The following is a 21,233-nucleotide window of genomic DNA, read 5'->3' as shown; positions in this document are numbered from 1 at the left end:
CCGCTATGGGACCAAGGTTATGCTGACTTTAAATTATTACCTTATCGTTATCTAATCATATCTTATCACACTGACAGGTCTACCCGCGTTCGTCTCTAATCTTGCTAATCGCCCTTTCCAATGCCACAACCTCTTCAACATAACCCTTTTGATATCGTTACTCAGACTCAATATCACAATGTATATGCCGCCTGTCTGGCGTTCGAAGCTGCGGCGACTACTGGCACACCTCCTATTCAAGTTGGTGGCATCGACACATTAGTCCTTGCTCGAGTTCTTGGTTACATATTGATACACGCCCCTAATGATACTACCTTGACAAACCTAAGCAACGAAATAGCGGATGCTTATGCCATGGGTCTGGAGGCGTTGGCCGATCTGGGGTTGCATTACATCAACGTGTTCATCCGGTGCTGTGAGTGCAAGATTCGTTTGGGTACAGAATGGTCAGAAAGTCCTTGACGTTGTTTCTTTGACAGTCAAGAGAGCAAACGGTCGTACGCCAGCGCCATCAGAACATCCCTCTCGGCCGTCGTTTGATGACACTCGAGATTTTATGATGCACATCTCACAACAGTCACCCAAAGACCATCAAACAGTTAAACGATTAGTGCGTCCATTTTTATCCAAATCTCACCATAGTATTGATACGCGATAATCACCGGTGTATCGTCTCTGGTTCCTACGACGTGAATACAGAGGATCCTGCTCACGAGGCGCACGCTGGTTATCTTGCTGCGTTACCCAACCGAACAAGTAGCACTGAATGTGCTCATATCATTCCCGATTACGTGAACCGCGATATCAGTGGACCGATTGCAGGTGGCTCCAAAGTGGATTGTTTTATTTTTCTTCGAATTCACTTCCAACAACGTACATTTTTCAGCATCACCACACTAGCACTGTGTGGGCTGTTTTGAGCTGCCTTGGCCTAACATTCGGCTGGGAAGAGCTTATAGGCAACGAAATCCATCGTGTCGAGAATGTCTTGACTCTTGATCCTACCGCCCATAGTTTGTTCGATAATCTCGACCTTTGGTTGGATGCACTGTGAATAAGCACGACTGAGTATACTTATACGACGGCTCACGGTCCCTTCATGATCAGGCAATACCACACCAGTACCAGGTTTGCACCACGCCTAACAGGTCTGCATGGCGGCAGGGTCAACCGATTACGCTGCCCTCAAATCGTAATATCGCACTGCCAGACCGTCGATACCTCGAGCTTCACGCTATGTGTTGTTACAAACTGGCTACATTCCAAACAGCCCACTAGATCCAGTGGGACAACAATGCAAGCTGGCAGAGTTGCACAGAGTTGCAATTAGTTCTACGACAATGTTTATCAAAAACATATACTCGGGCCGTAGGCCATGCTATTGCTATCTACATTCCCTTAATTATGAAAGAGCTGTTGAAGACTCAGAAGACCTTCGGGCCAATGAAACCTATGTATTCGAAGTGTCTTTAGTAGATAGATAAATAGTAATCGTACTCTTAAGTCCGATTTCCAGAATATATCCAACAAACTGGGGTGATTTTTATTTAAAAAAGAGCGTGTAATGATACTTAAATTACGTCCATCCCGAGCGTGTTCTACACTATACGTGACAGTCATAAATAAAAACAACGAAAGCACAAGTAGAAGTAAGAAAGTGCCCTAGAAAGTGTCCTAAACATGCCGGTCCCATACGGTATTATACTGCTGCTCTGGAGCGTAGACGGCTGGAGCTGAATTAGGGTTCTTGTGCATCTCATCATGTGCTTGGGGAGCTGCCAGTGGGTCCTGTAGCGAACGGTAGCTTGGAGGGGCAGCAGACCAAACAGGAACAGCAGCGGGCCATGCGGAAGTAGCAGCACCCTTCGACCGCTTACCACGCTTCCTACAAATGCAGAAGCAGCAAATCCCAAGCAGCAAGAAGGCGACCACGACAGCTGCAACGATCACAGCAATCACCCAAGCCGCCATCTTGATCGTGCTCTTCGTCACTGTGTGTGTGGTGATCAAGCTGCTAGAATCAGTCTCGAGAGCGTCGGAGGCGTTGAGGTCGCCTGCGCTTGTCCCATTCTGCCGCTGCTGAGCGAATTCTTGGCTTGCTTCGGTGGCGTTGGTCACGGACAGTAGCTGGATGTAAGGCGCGGCAGTCGTAGAGTTTGATCCGTCGATGAAATCACCGAGATCGACAAGCAGGTACGCGTTTCTCACTGTGTTTTACGATCAGTAAGTAAATAGAAAATGCCGAGAAAAACTTACAGAATGCCATGCCTAAGATCATGTCGTAGATAACCTCGTCGTTAATGCGAGGGTCAAAAGAGAATGGCTGGAACTGATAAATTATTTGGGTTAACACGGTCTATTTTTAGGGGAAAACATAGACATACCGCTCCTACACACATCTCAGCACCATTGGGGACAACACCCGTTAACTCGCCTTTCCCAAAGTTCAGGTCAAGTGGGTGGATAGGGTATTGGACACCAGCGAAGAGGAAAGTAGCATTGACTTCTTCATTGCATGGAAGAATCCAAATTTCGCCGATTCCTGATATATTGTAGAGGTAAGATCCATTGACACCGCCATAGATTGCTTTGGCAACATATCTGTCAACTACGTCAGCAAACACGCAACGAAAGTACAGTAAGAGCAGACGTTACCCAGGCACTTGTGGTAAAGTGAAACCAGTGTCAAATATGACCGTTGCCCTGCTAGGATCGATACTGTGGTTAACCTGAGAAGTGATAGGAATAGCCTTTCCGTCAGGGCCTATGATACCGTTCTTGTCAAGCAATGTCTGCCAGTGTTGGAATTCGTTAACAGAGGAGACGGTGACGTTCAGTCTTGGCTGTTTGAGAATATCGGTGTAATTTTGAAGTGGCTCCCCGATAGTCAAATCTCCAGGGTATGGATCGTCGGGATCATCTGATCGCCCAAGAAGAACAGACAGATAGTTGGGTGTCGAAGTATTTTGACGGAATATCCTGTCCAAGGGAGTGTCTGCAGCAGAGCTGTTGCCCTCGAGGCGCACAACAGAGCCCTGACTAGGACCAAGACCAATGAGTCCCCCTGTGCCCGCGAAGCCCGACGATATGTTTTGTGCTTCGACTGTTCGCGAGTAAGCAGGTCAAACGATTGTTAAAGATAGAAATAATAATTGCTTACTGTAGAATTGGTCGGGTATTTCGAAACCTGCAAATTCTAATGTTGCAGCCTTCACTTCTCCTGATCGGTACTAGAGTTGAGTAAAGCAGCTGATAAAGTTTCTGTTGATACACATACCCGTTGCGCCCCCAGATGCATAACTGATGGTTGCATTGTAGTGTTCATCGGTTGCATTCGGGACAGCAGATGTCACGAATAAATCAGAGCTGCAGAAACGTTGAAGGTCTGTAATACAAATGGCCAATAAATAGCGACTCACCTTCCAGTATCAATCGCCGTTTCATACGTCTTTCCGTTCAATGAAATATTGGCATAATGGTTGATATTTCCGGAATCGTTAAGACTAGTGACCTGGCCAGAAAGCATTCCACGGCGAAGAAGCGCTGGTAGCTCGGGGGACGCCCTGCCCTGCAGAGCCAGCCGCGTTGCACTGATGCCATCAAGGAGCACAAGGAGACTAAACGGAACGAGAAAACTGGAACGCATTACAGAGAAACAAGAGGCACAAGTATGAGGTGCGGAACGTTCAAGGGCTCCTTTTATAACATATATCCTGCACGTGTAGGGCGGTCAGGGTCATGAGGATGCTGTGTTTTGTTACAATGGCTGTACCAAACCATGTTTACGACTCACACCGCAGCAAAGCTACGGGCGGGGCCAATCAGGTGTCCTCGGGTGTTTACAGTGAAGGAAAGCCTATTGAGTAGTGTCATTTTGATCAATTTAAACACTGGTCGAGAAAATGATGGCCGTGCAAGCGAACCTCAAAGAAGGCTTAAGTACAACAACAATCTTGCATTGCACCAACGGTTGCGCACACTTGAGGGGAAATTTTAAATGAATAGTAACTTTGCAACTTGAAGGATGGATGATGCAGAGATAGAAACATTTTCTATCACCCAGAATTTGAGGCCAGACGCCAAAAGCTAGTAATTTACTGCGAATTCACACCATTCTGATTTTTTCTTCTCGGACAGCACAACGCTAGCCATATATACTGGTATGATCCTAAATATCATTAGGTGAATTCACGTTCCGATATGACGGACAGAGGACTTACTATCTAATACACGCCAATCTGACACCCCCAAACTTTGCTGGTCCAAGTATGATACGAGCGAGTGCTGCACTGCCAAACTTGGAAACGCTGTTCACGGCGAGCGCCGCTTGAACTGCACTCTGGTGGCCACCCACCTGGTAGCCACTGCACATAAACATATAATGAGGGTATGCAAAGACCACGAAAATGGCTGAACCTCCTTTACACGCACGGCCAACGACATTCCCTCCAAGGCAGCAGTTCTCCAATGTACCGTTGACTACACAAAAACAGTCCGACCACGATGATATGTACGTTATATTGTTCTTTTATTGGGGCTTTGAACTGATTTGCCACGCACTGCAGCTTTTTGTCTTTGAGCGACCATAATGCTTGGTATTATCCTTCTCGAGGGTTTGATTCTGAAGAGACACCGATTAGCATTAGCGGTGGAAATTGGGATCAGAAGATGGCACATGATTCAAGATGGGCTCGGAAGGGCAAAGCAGCAAATTGGGGATCAAGTAAGGTTGAATGGGAGGTGCGCATTCAGCAAATGACATGTGAATCCCTCATAAATAAATTATATAGGCAGATGAACGAGCCCGCAAACGTCTGATGTCGCTTCTGCCAGCGCCTCGTCCCCCTTCGCCACTCACTCTTCCTCATTTGCGTTCACCTTCACCCTCGTGCGATGCTCCCTATGAACTACCAAATACTCGTCACACAAGTTTCTCATCGTTCGTAATGGACAAGTCTGTGACACGCTCTTTCCGCTCCACCCTTTTTGACGAGCTAGACCAGGCGACTACCAGTTTCATCGAAGGGGAAGTTTCCGTGAGACAAGCTCTTAATCGGCTGTGGCAGGTACTCAGCGAGGATCCTGATGCTAAGTCGAAAGAACCACCCTTGCTACCTAAACGTGAGGAAGAAGTGGGCGAGGAAGAAGAGGATTCTGAAAGCAGGCTCGCTCGTGCACCAGATCTAACGCCGATCATCCGTAAACTATTTCTCGTATCGTATCCAGACTCTGGCCCACCTGTTCTGGAACCATCACATTTTGCATCCCTAGAAATGCAACAAATCAGCCTGGAGAAGTCCTTGGCGACACTACTTGAACTTCAAGACGACGAAAGAGAATACATCGAGCGCTTGGAAGAGATACAAGATGGTTTGGGTAATGCTAGGGCTCAGCGTGACAGTATATGGGATGTTGTGCGACAAAAGGCTGTTAAAGAATTGCACGACGTAGCTTGTGGTGTGACCACAGATCTTCATTGATGCATCGTCTTTTAATAGTTACCACCTGTGCAAGCGGAGCGCAGAAATTTATAACCCACTGTTATCTTCCCGAACTCGCCGTACGAAATCCGCGCTTACAGTATGACGGCCTCTTTTTTGCTTGCTGGTACAGGTATGTATCGGTTAGATTACCGCGTGTCACGATGTGATGCGCGGGAGGGGATTAGTTACGTTTTTCAGTAGAACCATCGCCAACCTATTGTATGGTCATAGGAATTTCTCCAGCGTTGGGGCTTGCTTGTAAGTACTCCCGCCGCGAACCTGATTGGCGTCGATGGGCCTTTTTGACATCATGGTACCGCTATCGCATCACATGATGATGCAGCTCCTGTGGGTGCCGCTCAAAAGGGCATGTACCTTGACATCTAGAACGCTACATCTGAGCCAAAAAAGGCCAGAAAACTTTCTGACAGAAAGTTTTCAGAATCTGTATGGGACTAGCATGAAACGCGACGGCAAAACCTCAGATTTAGATCGAATATACCTTGATATAGTAATCCCTAGAATTAAGGCTTCGCGGTGTAAATAGATTGAGGAGATAAACAAAGAAATCTTATCAAACATAGATATGATAGCGATCAACCACAATCTATTGAGATAAAAAAACACTGATATACAATACATGTACACTATGTGCGACGCTCCCAAAACCAAATGGAAAACGGTGAATCAAACAAAAACTAAGCCCTGAGATGTAGTGACAGTGAGACATGAGTTAGATAATGAGAATAAAACTTACAGCGCAAGACCACGAGCAAGAATATCAGCTTCGTACGCATCAAACCTTGCAGCGGCGGCCTCATTGCCAGCCTTGCGAATCCCCCTTATCACGTCCATACACTTCTGATAAAATGTGTGTTAAACGTCTGCTCTGAAATAAACCTTGTTGAAAACGCCAGTTCCACGTTCTTTGAGGGACGCAAATGCCGTGGTTGCAGCCAGGCTGATGATGATGTCCAGCGTGTTTCTGGGATCCTTCAGATTGTCAGCAAGGATATGGCCAAAAAGGTGTTTGTGTTTGAAGAGGGAGTCGAGGATGGTGTCGGGAATGATGTGGTGTCCGGAATGTAGGACATTTCCGTCATTGTCAATTGTGTGGAGGAAGGCCGGCAACTCATCGGCTAGGACCTGCGCAATACGGTTGGCCTTGAATTCCTTTGGGTCCGTTGTATGGTCCGTTAATGGCAGGCGCAACTGGAAAGCCGACTCGACAGCGCTTGATGAGTTGGCCATGAATGGCCGGCGTACATCTGATACGACACCCACTGTTACGATAACACAATTTCCGGACATCTCCTGTCCTTTTTATTCTCCGCTTTAACTTTATACTTTAAGTGCCACGCGACATTTCCCTTTCTCGCGCCGCGTTGCCTTTCTTTTACTTTTAGACTTAACTCTCTCACGCAGTGGAGCTGGCCATACGGGCTAGGCCCTATGACATCATCAGCCACTGCCTTCATCAACTGTATAGTACACATGTACAAACAACCTGTAGTAGTATATATACCCCAATAGATCCAGGAGACTCCTCAGCGAGTCCTCCTGTTGTATACCAACTAACTCACTGCAGCCCAAGGGGTACCCACTCCCCATCTTCCACTACCTTTATAGTGTGTTCCTGTGTGCGCCAGAGTAACTAACTCTTGGTTGTTACACCCACCACTTGGCTGACATTGTTTTTATTTATTGCAAGGATCCCAGCTAAAATGCATGATGAGTAAGTTGGAACAGCATGGCAATGAGTACTTACAAGCACCGTATTCCACGGCCAGGGAGCCAAGGATGTCCTTGGCTTCTTGGCTTTTTTGTTGCTTCGTCAGCATGGTGTCCTTGAGAAGGACATACTTACGCATCCTTGTTTGTGCGACACTGATGTGCTCCGGCAAAAATTTGACTTCATGCTTGATGCGCCACAAGGATATGGTCCTGGATTCGTTACGTGCATTGGTGGAGGCAGGTGGGGGAGAAGGGGTGAGTGGAAGACGAGCAAGGGGGTTTTGAGAACGGAAATAGTCATTGGCTGATGTGGAACTACCTGGCTATAGAGTATAAAATAGATGTTAATAAGATAGGACATTATGGAATATAAAAAGGAACTTACATGGATAATACGCTGATCAATTGTCTGATCATGCGTTAACTCGGTTGGGTTGCTGGTCCTTAAAGGTGGGCGGCCTCCTGGGACTTCCTTCCAAACGTTGCACAATAGGCTGGGTAGGCGCAAATGAGATCTGCAAAGGCTGGGACGTACTGGAAGGGGGAGGAGCGCCAGAGGAACCGCTGCTCGGAGACATGATGCCTTGCAATTGCGAGGGCCCACTGATTGAGCCACTCCAAGACATGATGTCTTGCAATTGCAAGGGCCCACCAATTGAGGTTGGAGAGCCTTGTAGTTGCAATTGATCGGTGTCCAGATCTGAGAAGAAGGAAGAGGAGGGCTGAGTGAGTGCCAGTGGCACTACGCAAATTGCGAGGAGTGCTTGAATCTCTTTGTCAGATATAAAATCCCCACCAGCCCCAAATTGCATGTGGGGAGGGAGGTAAGGGCGATCCGCAGTGCTATTGAGTTGGGGTGATAGTCGCGCCTGTTACGATAACACAATTTTCGGACCTTCCCTTTAATTTTCATTCTCCTCTTCAACTTCTTTATAGTTTTCACACTCCGTGCCATGCGGCACTTTCCCTTTTTGTTCAAACTCCTCTTTCTTGCGTTGCACTGCTTTCTTCTTATTTTAGCTACAAGTCTCTCATGCAGTGGAGCTGGTCACACGGGCTGCACCCTATGACAGCATCAGCCACTGCCTTTAGCAACTGTTTAGTACATACATACAAACAAACCTGTAACAGTATATAAACCCCAATAGATCAAGGAGACTCCTCAGCAAGTCCTCCTGTTGTATACCAACAAACTCTCTGCAGCTCAAGGGGTAACCACTCCCTCATCACTACCTTTATAGTGTGTGCCAGAGTGACTAACTCTTGGTTGTTACAACACCTGGTTGCAGCGAACAATTCGCAAGTTGGAACGATGTACTTCAACATCTTAACAATCTGTTTCTTTCTTGCGTACCGGTTCCCTTTCATAGAAGTCTGCAAGGCAAGGTCTTTGATCCAATACCATCTTGCTATGATTTTAGTAGCGACAAACCTTCTTGGGCTGACCCCAGCACTTCAAATTCTATGCCAGGATCCAAGGTTTTATACCACCTAAACTCTGGATTCGAATATGGCAGTCTCCCCAATATCCTACATGAAATGGATTCTAATGAATATGCAGATAAGCGTACCCATAATGTCTTTTGGCCATTTGCCCATCAAGAGGAGTGGGAACTTGCAAAGCTTCTTACTGAAACACTTAATCAGTCACAAATCAATCAATTCTTGAAGCTTTCCTGGGTGAGTCACTCTTTCAAGTCAATTATGGATAGACACTGATGGCTTGAGGATTAGACAAAAAAACCTACAAAGCCAACTTTCACGTCGGCCTATACTTTGACTTCCTTCATGGAAGTGCTTCCAAGTGGACCGGAGTGGAAAATGCAAGAGATATATGCAGGGAATTACAAAACAGCAAAACCCATGATCTTGTTGTATTGTGATGGGTTGGAGGTAGTGAAGGCACTTTTTGGAAACCCTATCTTCACAAAGCATATGATGTATAATCCAAGGTGTGAGTGGAACACTCAAGGATTGCGTGAATATGGTGAATGGATGCCAGGAGATTATGCATGGGCCATACAGGTGATTTCTCATTTCTAATTCTTTTCAGTTACTAACAAAACTCCAGGATCAGCTGCCCAAAGGGTCCACTATCATAGGAGTTATTGGTGCTTCAGACAAGACCACAGTCACTTGAGGGACTGGGGGGATAGATATGCATCCAACATTCTTGACACTTGCTAACATTGCATCAGATGTACAAATGAAAGCCATGTCTCATGCTTGGTTATGCATCGCATTTTTACCTGTGCCCGATTTCCTGGATTGTCATACTGAGTACCAATCTGTCCTTTCCGACCGTGTATGGCACATGTGTATGGACCTTGTTGCAAAAAACCTCAAAGCTGCAGCTTCAACGGGTGTTTGGATGGGAGACCCCAATGGGAGAGCACATCGAGTTTATACTCCTTTCATTTCATGGGTAGCGGATCTTCCTGAACAGCAAATGATCTCATGTACCTCAAAAAATGCATCCCCTTCATCCCAAGCCACACTACATCAATTTGGCAATAGTACCCCTTCCCCTCCTCGTCTAGGTGCTCAGACGCTGGTCACAATAGCTGGAATCAAGCACAACATCTGGGACTTTGCAAACTATCTACCCGAAGCAAAGTCCCTCTATCTTAATGGTGTCCATCATCCATTCTGGCGTGACTGGCCACTCACTGACCTTTGCAAGTTCTTGGTGCCCGAAGTCCTCCATACTTGCCACAAATTCTTCTTTGATCATATTCTCCTGTGGTGTAAAGAGGCAATTGGAAGGGATGAGCTGGATGCTCATTATCAGTGTTTGCATGCAAGAGTCGGTTTCCGACATTTTGGATCAGGCATTTCACATGTCAGACAAATGACTGGCCGCAAACACCGTGAGATTCAGCAGACAATTGTAGCAGTGGCTGCAGGGGCTGTTGAACCTGCTTTTTTACGTGCAGTTTGCGCCCTTGTGAACTTTATACATCAAGCTCAATCCCCGGTGTCGATGATGAGAACTGGTGTTAGAAAAAAACACACACAAAACAAACTAACACACAATCCTCCCAGATTCCACGGAACTTGTTTATGGGCTTTGCCTCCTAGAATAGTGGAGTGGTCTGGTTGTTCATGGGGTGGTACATATAACAATCCTTCAAAGTAAAACCCAGAGATGTATGGGTGTGGGTTTTGAGGAGGAGGGATAGTTGGAATATAGAAAGATAGGGGCTTTGTGGCGAGTATAGACAAGCACTACCTTGCTAATTGTAGCACAAGGTAGGTTTGAGAATGATGAGGATGACGAGGTGACGAGGTTCCCAGTGATAGCAGGCTCCTGACGCACAAACTGTAGTGCTCAGAAGGACTCTAATCGAAAGGGATAACAATCACTTTCAAAAAGTGACAAGTGACGATGACAGCAGTTAACAGTGGTAGCAGTGGGAAGTGTTGTGACCACACTGGATCACAAGTAGCAGAGAGTAGTGAACTTGAGATTAGAGAAGAAGTCTGGATTGGAGTTCTTGTTTTTTTTACAAGGTAAAATACAGGGGTTTATATAGTAAAAGAAAAGTAGGCTATGCACAGTATAGCTGTGCAAAAAGAATGAGAAAGAACATGAAGGAAGGAATGTATGCCGACGAATCCTGCGTAGGTAGTACAGGATAAGATTGTCAAAAAAGGAAAAGAAAGGGATAGAACAATGAATGCTGTGAGTAATGTCACAGGTTTGTACAGCCATAAAGTAAAGTCCAATAGCAAAAAGAGAGCAGGAAAATCATGATGACATGGGAAGATACAGTAAAAAAAGGGCAAGGCAAAACACTATCAGTATCAACACAGTTCCTTTATTGTCAGTCAGGCATTCTAAAAAATATGTGTCCATAAAAATGATTCAAAAATCAAAAAATAATCGCACTGTAAATGAATGTTCTGCTGAAAAAAAAGAAACTGGAGCCACCGGTCCACCACCTAGTCCAAATCCGACAGTTCCATGGCCTTACCAATGGACTGGTTGTGTTGGACCACCTGATCAAACGAGGGAGGGAGAGGAGTAGTTCCAATTTGGAACAAGTGAGTCCCAGGCAGCGTGTGGTAGGTGTAGCTGTAGCGAAGATGATGGACAAAAGATAAGTGTACCCAAGTGAATGGGACAGCAATGAACATGGGCGACGCAAGGGGATGAACCTTCTCCAGCTCAAAAACTACCCACCCACGCTCCAACCAGGCAAGACGAGCGACCGATGTTTTGATAGTATATGATGGTAGATCGACGTCATGAAGATGGACCTGTTGCCCTATTTGAACCGGCCGCCGGGGCTTTGCTGATATCAGCAGTGGCACGTGGTAGTCAACGGATCTGCGACGGAAGCGGATAGAAAGTGGTGACATCAGAAATGGTGGGGGTGCAAATAAAATGAGGAGGAGGAGGGTGGAGGTGACGGAAAAGTGGATTAGAATGGGGATCCAGAAACGACCGTCAGGTGAGAATAAAAAGGAGAGGAAGGGGCCCATGGTGGGGCTAGGCAAAGGAAGGGGAGTAAGGGAAACGACAAAAGCGAGGGCGCAATGCAATGTGTAGCCAGTGGCGACGCAAAAATTTGCCGAAATGCTGAAACGCGGAAAGTACTGAATGGAAAAGCAAAGGTGAGCGTGACTGGATTGCCTAATAGAGGTGGTGCTGATCAGCCACAAGTTCAAAAAGGGAAATATTAATTACTATTCCACGTGGCACTGTGCCTGTGTGGCGCAAAGGCGAGTCTTTTTGAATATTCGCTTCGTTATTGACACCTGTCCATGCTACCAATCAACTTTGGTGCATGACAACGGAAGCGGATAGGAAGTGGTGACATCAGAAATGGTGGGGGAGCAAAGAAGACGAGGAGGAGGAGGCTGGAGGTGACAAGGAGGTGAACTAAAATGGGGATCCAGAAACGACCGTCGGGTGAGAATAAAAACGAGAGTAAGGGACCCATGGTGGGGCTAGGCAAAGGAAGGGAAGTGAAGGAAACAACAAAAGTGAGGGTGCAATGCAATGTGTAGCCAGTGGCGATGTGAAAATTTGCCGAAATGCCGAAACGCGGAAAGTCTTGAATGGAAAAGCAAAGGTGAGCGTGACTGGATTGCCTGATAGAGGTGGTGCTGATCAGCCACAAGTTCGAAAAAGGCAATATTAATTACTATTCCATGTGGCACTGTGCCTGTGTGGTGCAAAGGCGAGTCTTTTTGAATATTCGCTTCGTTATTGACACCTGTCCATGCTACCAATCAACTTTGGTACATGACACCAGTACACACAGCAGCATCGATAGCAGCTATGGTCGCATTGCTTGGGGAATTCCACGACAATAAACAGTCTATATTGGATGCAGAAACACGTCGGGGTGCAAGCACTCCAATTAATCACTTTAACATACCCACTGCAAACACCCTTTTAGTGCTACCAACGGTCGACTCAACTTTGAGCTGCAATGTGTCCAAGTTCTCGACTGATTGGAGAAAGCACACTTATTCAATATATATGCTACTCTGCGGGATTGAAACATCAACTTCTTGTAACAACCAAGAGTTTGTTACTCTGGCACACAACTAGAACCAACTATAGAGATAAATGATGAGGGAGTGGTTACCCTTTAGGCTTCAACAAGTTAGTTGTGAGGATACAACAGGAGGACTCGCTGAGGAGTCTCCTTGATCTATTGGGGTATATATACTACTACAGGTTGTTTGTACATATTGTACTATACAGTTGATAAAGCAGTGGCTGATGATGTCGTAGGGCGCAGCCCGTGTGACCAGCTCCACTGTGTGAGAGACTTGTAGCTAAAATAAGAATAAAGGCAGTGCAGCGTGAGAAAGTGGAGTTTGAACAAAAGGGAAAGTGCTGCATGGCACAGAGTGTGAAAACTACAGTAAAAGGTTAAAGAGGAGAATGAAAATTAAAGGTCTGAAATGTGTTATTGTAACACTTCTTGAACCATCTCGTTACCAAAGAATCTACATTGTTGGCTGAAGCAGACCCAGAATCAAGCTGGTTATTGTGTGCCTTGCCTGATGAAAAGTGGATAATGAGTGTGCACCCAATGCACAATTTATTCCTCAAAGGCATCAAGTCCGTCGACGCTCGAACAGCATTTCATCTTACAGAGAAGCCCAATTTGCAAAGGGCCTGTCTTACTGACATAGCAATCAAATATTCACTTACCAACTTGCCTCATGCTACAGCCAGTTTCTTCCAGGCATTGGATAAGCAATTCACACATGTGAATGTATGGCATAAGGCTCCTCTCGACCTTTCGCGCCCACTCCATAATGCCCCCGCAAACTATACAAGCTTATCCACCTTCCACAAAAATACTGTTTGGGAATTGCGATACTGTGTTGATTCATACAGGCATGGGTGGGGGGATCTCCAGTAAGTGCTGATATGTATTTCTGTTTGGATGAGGCTGACGACTGTCGCACATACAGACCTGCAAGTCGCCCAAGTTTGTCTCATTTTCCAACCAGTTGGATCCTCCGCAGTGTGGGATGCTGAGGTATTCCTGGTGTTTGTTTATGCAGAGAGCTTTGAATTTGCGGGCTTGCATAGAGACACAAACGGCACCATCCTACAGGAGCCGGACGTGCAGATGTTCCTTCTCCAGAGGGGGTACAGGCCCACAAATCCGTCAGGCAAGACCGTCAAAGCGGGGGGTATCTATCAACTGGATGCAGTTTTCATTCCTGTTGATATCATCCCAGTATTCAGAAAGGTAATGGACCGTAGATTGAATGCTACTAATTGCCATGAGCTCCCTACAACATTCTACCTAAACAACTTCTCGGATAAGGAAACATACAATACATTCATGTCTGAATTCTAGATAGTTTTGATTCGACTATCAATTCATTGCGCAATCTTATCGTTGGACTTTTGAGCTATCAGTATCTTATCATGCCGCAAGCAATCTAATCATACTTCACGATTTCAATCCGACTGTCCCAAGTTGGGTGACTACCTAAAATGGACATGTCGTCTGAACCAGCCAATCGGATGGCATACCGCCAGGAAGCTCACAATTGCAAATGCATAAGCGAGAATTTTGTACTTTGCAGATGGGCCTATCAGCCCACACTCGACGGACTTGGAATACTTATGGGTTTGAGACGTGTCCCAGTCCATTTAGATCGTCTTCTATGATTCGTTGGCTAACAAAAGTCTACACTACTTAGTAATAAGTATATCAACGACAACCGCTTCTGATCGCTGCCACTTGGCTCCGCATGTAGTTTTATGCAGAAACTTCCATTGTGCTAGTCATTTCCACGACCCCACAGATATATAATAATACAAATATGAGCGCTCGGTACCTCCGCCGACACGTTTACTGATAGCGAGGATCGATGTGTCCGTGAGTGTCTTCAGTCATATGTCGATTTTTCCTTTTGGCGAGTTCATATCCATACAGGTTTAGAAAACGCTGGTACTCACGAAGCTCCACACGCCTTGAAAGCAATATTTGTCTTTTGTCCGGGAACCTTCAAGTTCATTTCCGCTTCTCTCGCAGACCCGAACTATACAACACTTTTGATGTGGCATCAGGTACATATCTCTTGTAGGGAGAGTGGAGACCTTTGAACGGCTTATATACGGTGGTCTCGGAAACCCAGTTGTTCATTACCCCCAGTGCATCTTGCGATCCAGGCCACCTCATCGCGCCCTCTAATCATGACACTTTCAGTTAACTGGCTTGACGTTTCTCTGGCTGGTCTTGCGCTCTACTTTGTGAACCAGCTCCTGAAGAAGAAACCTGCCTTTCCACTCCCGCCTGGCCCCAAAGGGCTTCCACTGTTGGGCAACGCCCTCGATATGCCCAAAGAATCACCTTGGCTGACCCTCGCAAAATGGGGCGAAAAATACGGTAAGAATGTATTTTAGGTGTGCAACATCATCCAACCATGTTTACATATACAGGGGATATATCCTCCGTCAAAATCTTTGGGCAGCACATGATCATCGTAAACTCTGCCTCTGCAGCATTTGACATGATGGACAATAAAGGGCTGGTGTACTCTGATAGACCTCAGTTGACGGTGGCAGGTGATATTGTGGGCTGGAACCAGTGCATGGTGCTTCTGCAGTATGGCGACGATTTTCGGGAACAACGCAAGCATCTGTATCGCACTATTGGCAGCCGTTCTAGCATGCAAAAATACGAAAACCTCATGGAGGGCAACTCCCAACGTTTTCTGCGAAACGTGTTGAGAGACCCGTCTCGTGTGGGCCATCATGTACGGACGTGAGTTTACTCTCATAAAGTAATTATTTCGATAGAGCTCTGATGACGCTTTCGCAGAACTGCTGGGTCAAACATTCTACGAATCTCTCATGGATACGAAGCCCAGAATGTTGATGATCCTTTTCTCAAAGTGGCCGATAAAGCGATGCATTACTATTCTGTCACCACGGCTGCTGGCGCATTCTTTGTGGATATTATGCCAATTTGTGAGCATAAATCTTACTGTTTGAATGGTCCGACCACCTATTTAATCAAAACAAACAGTGCGGTACCTACCTGACTGGTTCCCGGGCACCCAGTTCAAGACAATAGGAAAGAACGGACATGAGAGCTTGGCAGAAATGACTACCAAGACTCATGAATATGTTAAGGAGCAGATGGTGAGAGCACTTGAACGATATACTGTATCAAACTCATTTAACCCTTACTTTATTTGCAGAAAGCGGGTACTGCCCTGCACTCTTTTACCTCTGAGCTACTCGAAGATCGGGAAGTTTCCGCCAAGGAAGAGCATCTCATTAAATGGTCAGCTCTCACACTATACGCTGGTGAGTTTTTATTTCGGCTCCAAAAAAGGTGAAGAAAATAGTAATAATAATAATTGATTGTTAAACTTAGGTGGCTCAGATACGGTAAATCATTTTTCATGGCTCCACATCTCGTACAAATGTTGAATCACATATTAGACTGTTGCAGCTATCCACTCTTTCTTCCTCGCAATGACCCTGTTCCCCGACGTACAGAAGAAAGCGCAGGCAGAGATAGACAGTGTGATCGGCACTAATAGGCTTCCCACTATTGCTGACCGCCAGGATCTCCCTTATATCAACGCCATGGTGCTGGAGGTGTTGCGATGGCATGTTCTAGGGCCGCTTGGTATGTTCGTAGGTATTTTGATGATCCAAGTGCTTATATGGATTAGGTGTGGCCCATGCTTCTTCGGAGGATGACGTCTACAATGGCTTTTTCATACCAAAAGGTTCTATAATTGTACCAAATATATGGTAAGGACTTCCTTTTTAGTTCGAGCCCCTGAAATTTACTGACATCAACTCCAGGAAAATGCTTCATGATCCCGAGGTATACAAAAATCCGGAGGAGTTCAATCCAGATCGATTTATCGCTTCTGAGGGAAAACCAGCAGAGACTGACCCCCGTGGAACGTGCTTTGGTTTCGGTAGACGGTGAGCGCTATATAATCAAGACATCACTGTGATTGAACTAAAAATAACATCAGGATCTGCCCAGGTACTGCCATCTTAGATTATTGTACCTATAGTAGTACTGACTCTTCCCACAGGCATCGTTTTAGCAGAATTGTCGATATTCATCTCGTGCGCAATGGTTTCGGCCGTGTTTGAGATATCAAAGTGCGTCGAAAATGGCGTGTCGATAACCCCTGAAATTGGACAGACGTCAGGAACTATAAGGTACTCGTTTACTTTGTTTACTAAAAAGCGATGTTTTATGGATTGGTTTGTCGTTGTACAGCCACCCCAAGCCATTTAAATGCGCCATCACAGTTCGCTCGGAGAAGGCACTCTCGTTAATTGAAGAAGTTTGAAAATCCTTGTTTCAAACATCTGTCCTTGCTTCCAGTGACGTTGACTAGGCACAATATTTGTTGGTTTGGTCATGACTTCCTAGGAATCGTTCTTTGCAAAAGATTGTGTATATTACGCCTGTAACTGTACGTAATGACTATGTGTATAACTCGAAAGAAAACAAAAAACAAATCCATTCGAGTGAGTGCTATGCAAAAACAGAGAAATCAAGTCGCTCCAGGCACAAATAAGTGAAAAACGCAGTTTTTCAAATATTCGTGGAACTTGGTACTGAGGCGTTGCCACCATCAAAGGGAAGGAGATATACCTTTTCGGTATCTTCTTCGAGTAAGGGATATTCGTCTCCATCAAGCTGAATCTGCTGTTGTCCCAAAATTGACGAGTGGTGTTGTCTGCAGTAGACATACCACATGCTCGCCAGCAGGGACACGGAAATCACACCGGCCACGATAGCTCCCACAAGACACACAGCAGTTTTCTTTTGCTCCGCTGAAAATTCTGCGACGTCGTCAGTGTCGAATGATCTCCTGAACATTCCGCTCGTGTTCGTTACGTTCGAAGGCGCTCCGGAGGAGGTTGTCTGGTTTTGCCTCAAGAGAGCAAACTGTTCACTTGCAAGTGTGGCATTGGTGACGGGCAGCATCTGGATGTAGGGAGCGGCTGTGGTGGTGTTGGATCCATCCACGAAGTCACCAAAGTTGATAAGGAGGTAAGCGTTCCGTACTTTATGACATAGTCAGCGAATGAACCCATAAGTATCTAATGAACTTACAAAATGACATGCCCAATATCATGTCGAACGTGAAGACACCATCAGTGGTACTATCAAAAGAGACGGGTTGAAACTATTGCGATATCAGAATGTTGGACATCGACTCAAAGTGCGCAAGACTTACCGCTCCCACACATGTACCAGGGGCGAGCAGAGTTATACCGGCTTCGACAGGGTCATAGGTGAGGTCCAGTGGGTTGATGGGGAACGGAACACCACCGAACATGAATGTGACGTTGAGCTCTTGGTCACAAGGAAGTACCCAGTATGTACCCAGTCCCGTGAAGTTCTGAAGAGAAGCACCACTTATATTGCCATAGATTGCCTCGGCGACATCGCTGAAAAAATATGAGATATAGTGACTATCACGATAAGGGAAGTATTCTTACGAAGGTACTTGGGGAAATGTGAAGCCAGTATCGAAGACCACAGTTGCTCGGTTAGGATCGACGCTATTGTTGACTTGGGATTTGATTGGAATGGCTTTCCCATCGGGGCCAATGATACCATCTTCATCAAGTAAAACCTGCCAGTGCTGAGCTGCTGGAAGGAAGGCATCGGTGACATTTTGCTTGGGCTGATCGAGGATTTGCGTATAGTTCGAGAGCACCTCCCCAATAGTCAAGTCTCCGGGAAAAGGTTCGTAAGGATCATCCGAACGTCCAAGAAGGACTGAGATGTAGTTCGGTGTTGTCGTATTCTGCCGGAAGATGCGATCTAGCGCTGGGTCCCCGGCTGAACTGTTAGCCTGTGCTCGAATAACTGATCCAGAGCTCGAGCCAAGGCCAATTAGACCTTGCCCTGACTGGTTCTGAGTAACAGCGGCGTTGACTGTTATTGAAGGGACGGAACGTTAACAAGAATGATACGGGAGATAGTTGATACTTACTGAAGAATTGGTTCGGTACTTCATACCCGGCCAGCTGCAGCGTTGCAGCTTCTACTGATCCTAGTAGTGATAATACTTTGTTATATATCTAGGGAAGCCCTTCAAGAAGAAATTCATACCTTGCACGCTGCCAATACCATATGTTACATTCGAATCAAAGCCTTGATTGATAGCACCCTTCACAGGTAAAGTCACAAAAAGATCGGAACTGGTATGGTAATCAGTTTCGAGGAATGGATTATGAACGTGTACTAACTCACCTTCCGGTGTCAATTGAAACAGAAAATGTCTCGCCATTCAAAGTTATATTGGTGGAGTACGTCAAATCTTGATTATCAACTAGAGCGGATATGCCGGTCGATGTGTTTGCTCGTCGGGAAAGAGTTGATTTTGGAGAAGACCGCCTGGCCTGCAGGCTAAGTCGTTCTGCATTAATGCCATCGCATAACACAAAGAAGGTAAAAGGAAGAATGAATTTGGAAAACATGCTGAATGTATGAAGTAATTAAAAAGGTAAGAATGTAAATGTAGTGTAGGGAAGTCGTAGGTATTCGAATAGGCCATGATCTGCTTTTATCTCTTTCTGAAGCATAATACGTACCATGCCATGGGGTCGGCCATTTGTCAACATGCTCCTTTTGACACAGCCGGGAGTTTGAAGTTTGAGAGGGGCTATGTACTTTACACAACGAGATCATGAGAATAGCCACTGACTGACACTGGGCGGCAGGAATATCTCGATTCAACTTGAACTTGGATAAACTAAGCGAGATAAGATGAGCGAATGGAAGAGCATACAAGATAAACTTGCCAAGTCACATCCAAGCTATGAATACAATATGATGAAGACAACCTCTACGCCCTGGCATTTAAGCTTGAGGAATTCATTGAAAATGTTACCTGCTGTCCCAGGTCCGGCCATTTCAACATTTGTTACCTTATAATTCCGTTACCAAAGCGATTGCCAAAGTTCTCGTGACAGCCTTCAGATCTCCAGCCAAAATACCATCAATCGCACCGCCCGTGAGTGTACGCGTGAGCGCTGGTGGGCGCCCATCATCTATACAGGGTCCATGATGATGAACCGCGTGAGTAACGTGACTATCATATCATAGTCACACCTGTTTCCGGAAACCTGTTATTGAACAAGACACGAGTATCATTGACGCGTAGAATTTCACTAGTCCCCTATAGAATTTCACCAGGAGTGATGGCAGATGGGGGAATGAAAGTCTCATTTAGCCGACCAAATCATTGATATGAAAGTCGAATATAGGGGAACGACAGTTGTGTTATCGCCAAGTGAATTTCAATCATAGCGCTCAATATGCCAACATTACGGAATGGTGGACCCGAGCCTCTTTCTTATCAATGAATGGATATAGCATGGGCGACGTACAATGCAATGTGTCCAGATATAACTGAATCGAGCGTTATAGTCCAAGCGTGACGCTCGCGTTTAGTAGCCACAAGCGCTGGTCGGGTATACCCCGTCGACGGAAGACTGGATGTTTGTGGTCTATGCTTACTGTTCTCCGTCACAAGTGATGTGGTCAAGTATTCCATCCTGATAGGTCTACGATGATAATAATTCCAAGGCCCAACTCGAACCGCTAAAAGGCGGGAGAAAATCAAGACATAATTATCGAGCTCGTGCTGTGCCATTATTGTCAAGGTAAAATATTTGCCTCACGTCAATTCATCGATGGCGAGTTGGCAACCAGTCAAAGGCTGCAGTGGTAGTGTGGACGAGCAGATATCGACTGTCATATCAATGATTGGGCCTGACAGGGATTGTCAATGGCACTGCTAGTGGTGGTAGTAAGTAACGAAAATTTGAGCACGTGAGTACTAGTAGTTTTAGGAAAAATCTTCGTGTCTTTGAATGGACCAAGATCTACCAAGTATAATGAGGATGCAGTATTGGTCTTCAAGTTGTCAGACTTATTAGCCTGAATGCAGTGTTCAAGTTTTGAAGACGAAAAAGAACGCACATGATGCTAGAGACCCGTGTACTATAAATAATGTATGTACCGTTGACAATAGTTCATTGTCCACTTCAAGTTATCTAATCTAGATAACGTGAAGCACAGGCTTAGATGATAATATTGAAACAACGTGAAAGGATGTCTTGTGAGATGTCCAATCGGCTCTCATATACCCTTGAACTGTTGCTTAGGCATCTGTGCAGGAACAGCATGCCTGGGTTCTGGAATAAATCATCGACTCGCTGAAAAGTGGGATATGGAGCAGATGACTGGCTTTTGCGTGTACGACCGGTGCAAACGCACCATATACCAAGACCCAACAACGTGCATGCCTCGAAAGGGGCACACTCACTATGATAATCAATGCTCCAGCTTTCTTTCCAATATAATAAGCACCCTCTTATAAACACTGAGCAGGCTGGTCCCCGTGTCGTCCAGGTCCGTACCCTTAGGCGTCGCACTGGAGGTAGTGCTATTCCTCTTCTGGGAGAATTGCTTGTTTGCAGAAGTGGCGTTGGTCTGATAATTCGGGGTAGTAACTGGATGT

The 21,233-nt window shown here is 45.8% G+C and overlaps 7 protein-coding genes across 7 annotated transcripts; 4 read left to right on the top strand and 3 right to left on the bottom strand.

Annotated features, from left to right (window-relative positions):
• Positions 1-120: 120 nt before the first annotated feature.
• Positions 121-1,054, top strand: SERLADRAFT_439398 (uncharacterized protein; the record flags this gene model as incomplete). The annotated part of the gene is made up of 4 exons (XM_007319791.1): positions 121-415; positions 480-641; positions 700-833; positions 887-1,054. The coding sequence occupies 4 exons, from the start codon at positions 121-123 to the stop codon at positions 1,052-1,054; spliced, it is 759 nt and encodes a 252-aa protein (XP_007319853.1).
• A 620-nt stretch (positions 1,055-1,674) lies between these two features.
• On the bottom strand, positions 1,675-3,646 carry SERLADRAFT_439397 (uncharacterized protein; the record flags this gene model as incomplete). Its single annotated transcript, XM_007319790.1, has 7 exons — positions 1,675-2,207; positions 2,257-2,329; positions 2,385-2,601; positions 2,656-3,103; positions 3,161-3,220; positions 3,278-3,366; positions 3,420-3,646. 7 exons carry the CDS (start codon positions 3,644-3,646, stop codon positions 1,675-1,677), a joined length of 1,647 nt encoding a protein of 548 aa, XP_007319852.1.
• A 672-nt stretch (positions 3,647-4,318) lies between these two features.
• Positions 4,319-6,027, top strand: SERLADRAFT_470816 (uncharacterized protein; the record flags this gene model as incomplete). Its single annotated transcript, XM_007319789.1, has 3 exons — positions 4,319-4,510; positions 4,566-4,740; positions 4,791-6,027. 3 exons carry the CDS (start codon positions 4,407-4,409, stop codon positions 5,478-5,480), a joined length of 969 nt encoding a protein of 322 aa, XP_007319851.1.
• A 209-nt stretch (positions 6,028-6,236) lies between these two features.
• SERLADRAFT_439395 (uncharacterized protein) lies at positions 6,237-10,038 on the bottom strand (the record flags this gene model as incomplete). The annotated part of the gene is made up of 6 exons (XM_007319788.1): positions 6,237-6,344; positions 6,384-6,766; positions 7,252-7,540; positions 7,603-7,685; positions 7,753-8,086; positions 9,892-10,038. 6 exons carry the CDS (start codon positions 10,036-10,038, stop codon positions 6,237-6,239), a joined length of 1,344 nt encoding a protein of 447 aa, XP_007319850.1.
• Positions 10,039-13,502: 3,464 nt separating this feature from the next.
• SERLADRAFT_409242 (uncharacterized protein) lies at positions 13,503-14,056 on the top strand (the record flags this gene model as incomplete). Its single annotated transcript, XM_007319787.1, has 2 exons — positions 13,503-13,605; positions 13,662-14,056. The coding sequence occupies 2 exons, from the start codon at positions 13,503-13,505 to the stop codon at positions 14,054-14,056; spliced, it is 498 nt and encodes a 165-aa protein (XP_007319849.1).
• A 497-nt stretch (positions 14,057-14,553) lies between these two features.
• On the top strand, positions 14,554-17,717 carry SERLADRAFT_416298 (uncharacterized protein; the record flags this gene model as incomplete). The annotated part of the gene is made up of 14 exons (XM_007319786.1): positions 14,554-14,584; positions 14,642-14,775; positions 14,844-15,094; positions 15,148-15,472; positions 15,530-15,678; positions 15,737-15,852; positions 15,912-16,020; positions 16,091-16,104; positions 16,159-16,348; positions 16,395-16,476; positions 16,531-16,656; positions 16,710-16,720; positions 16,773-16,902; positions 16,964-17,717. 12 exons carry the CDS (start codon positions 14,902-14,904, stop codon positions 17,034-17,036), a joined length of 1,518 nt encoding a protein of 505 aa, XP_007319848.1.
• Positions 17,144-19,749, bottom strand: SERLADRAFT_470807 (uncharacterized protein; the record flags this gene model as incomplete). The annotated part of the gene is made up of 8 exons (XM_007319785.1): positions 17,144-17,760; positions 17,810-17,882; positions 17,934-18,147; positions 18,199-18,640; positions 18,699-18,758; positions 18,818-18,906; positions 18,959-19,460; positions 19,510-19,749. The coding sequence occupies 7 exons, from the start codon at positions 19,183-19,185 to the stop codon at positions 17,285-17,287; spliced, it is 1,581 nt and encodes a 526-aa protein (XP_007319847.1).
• Between the last annotated feature and the right edge of the window lie 1,484 nt (positions 19,750-21,233).

Source organism: Serpula lacrymans (assembly GCF_000218685.1).
Source record: "Serpula lacrymans var. lacrymans S7.9 unplaced genomic scaffold SERLAscaffold_8, whole genome shotgun sequence".
Lineage (NCBI taxonomy): Eukaryota > Fungi > Basidiomycota > Agaricomycetes > Boletales > Serpulaceae > Serpula > Serpula lacrymans.
Note: the sequence above shows the minus strand (reverse complement) of the source record. Positions and strands in the feature narration are given on the sequence as shown.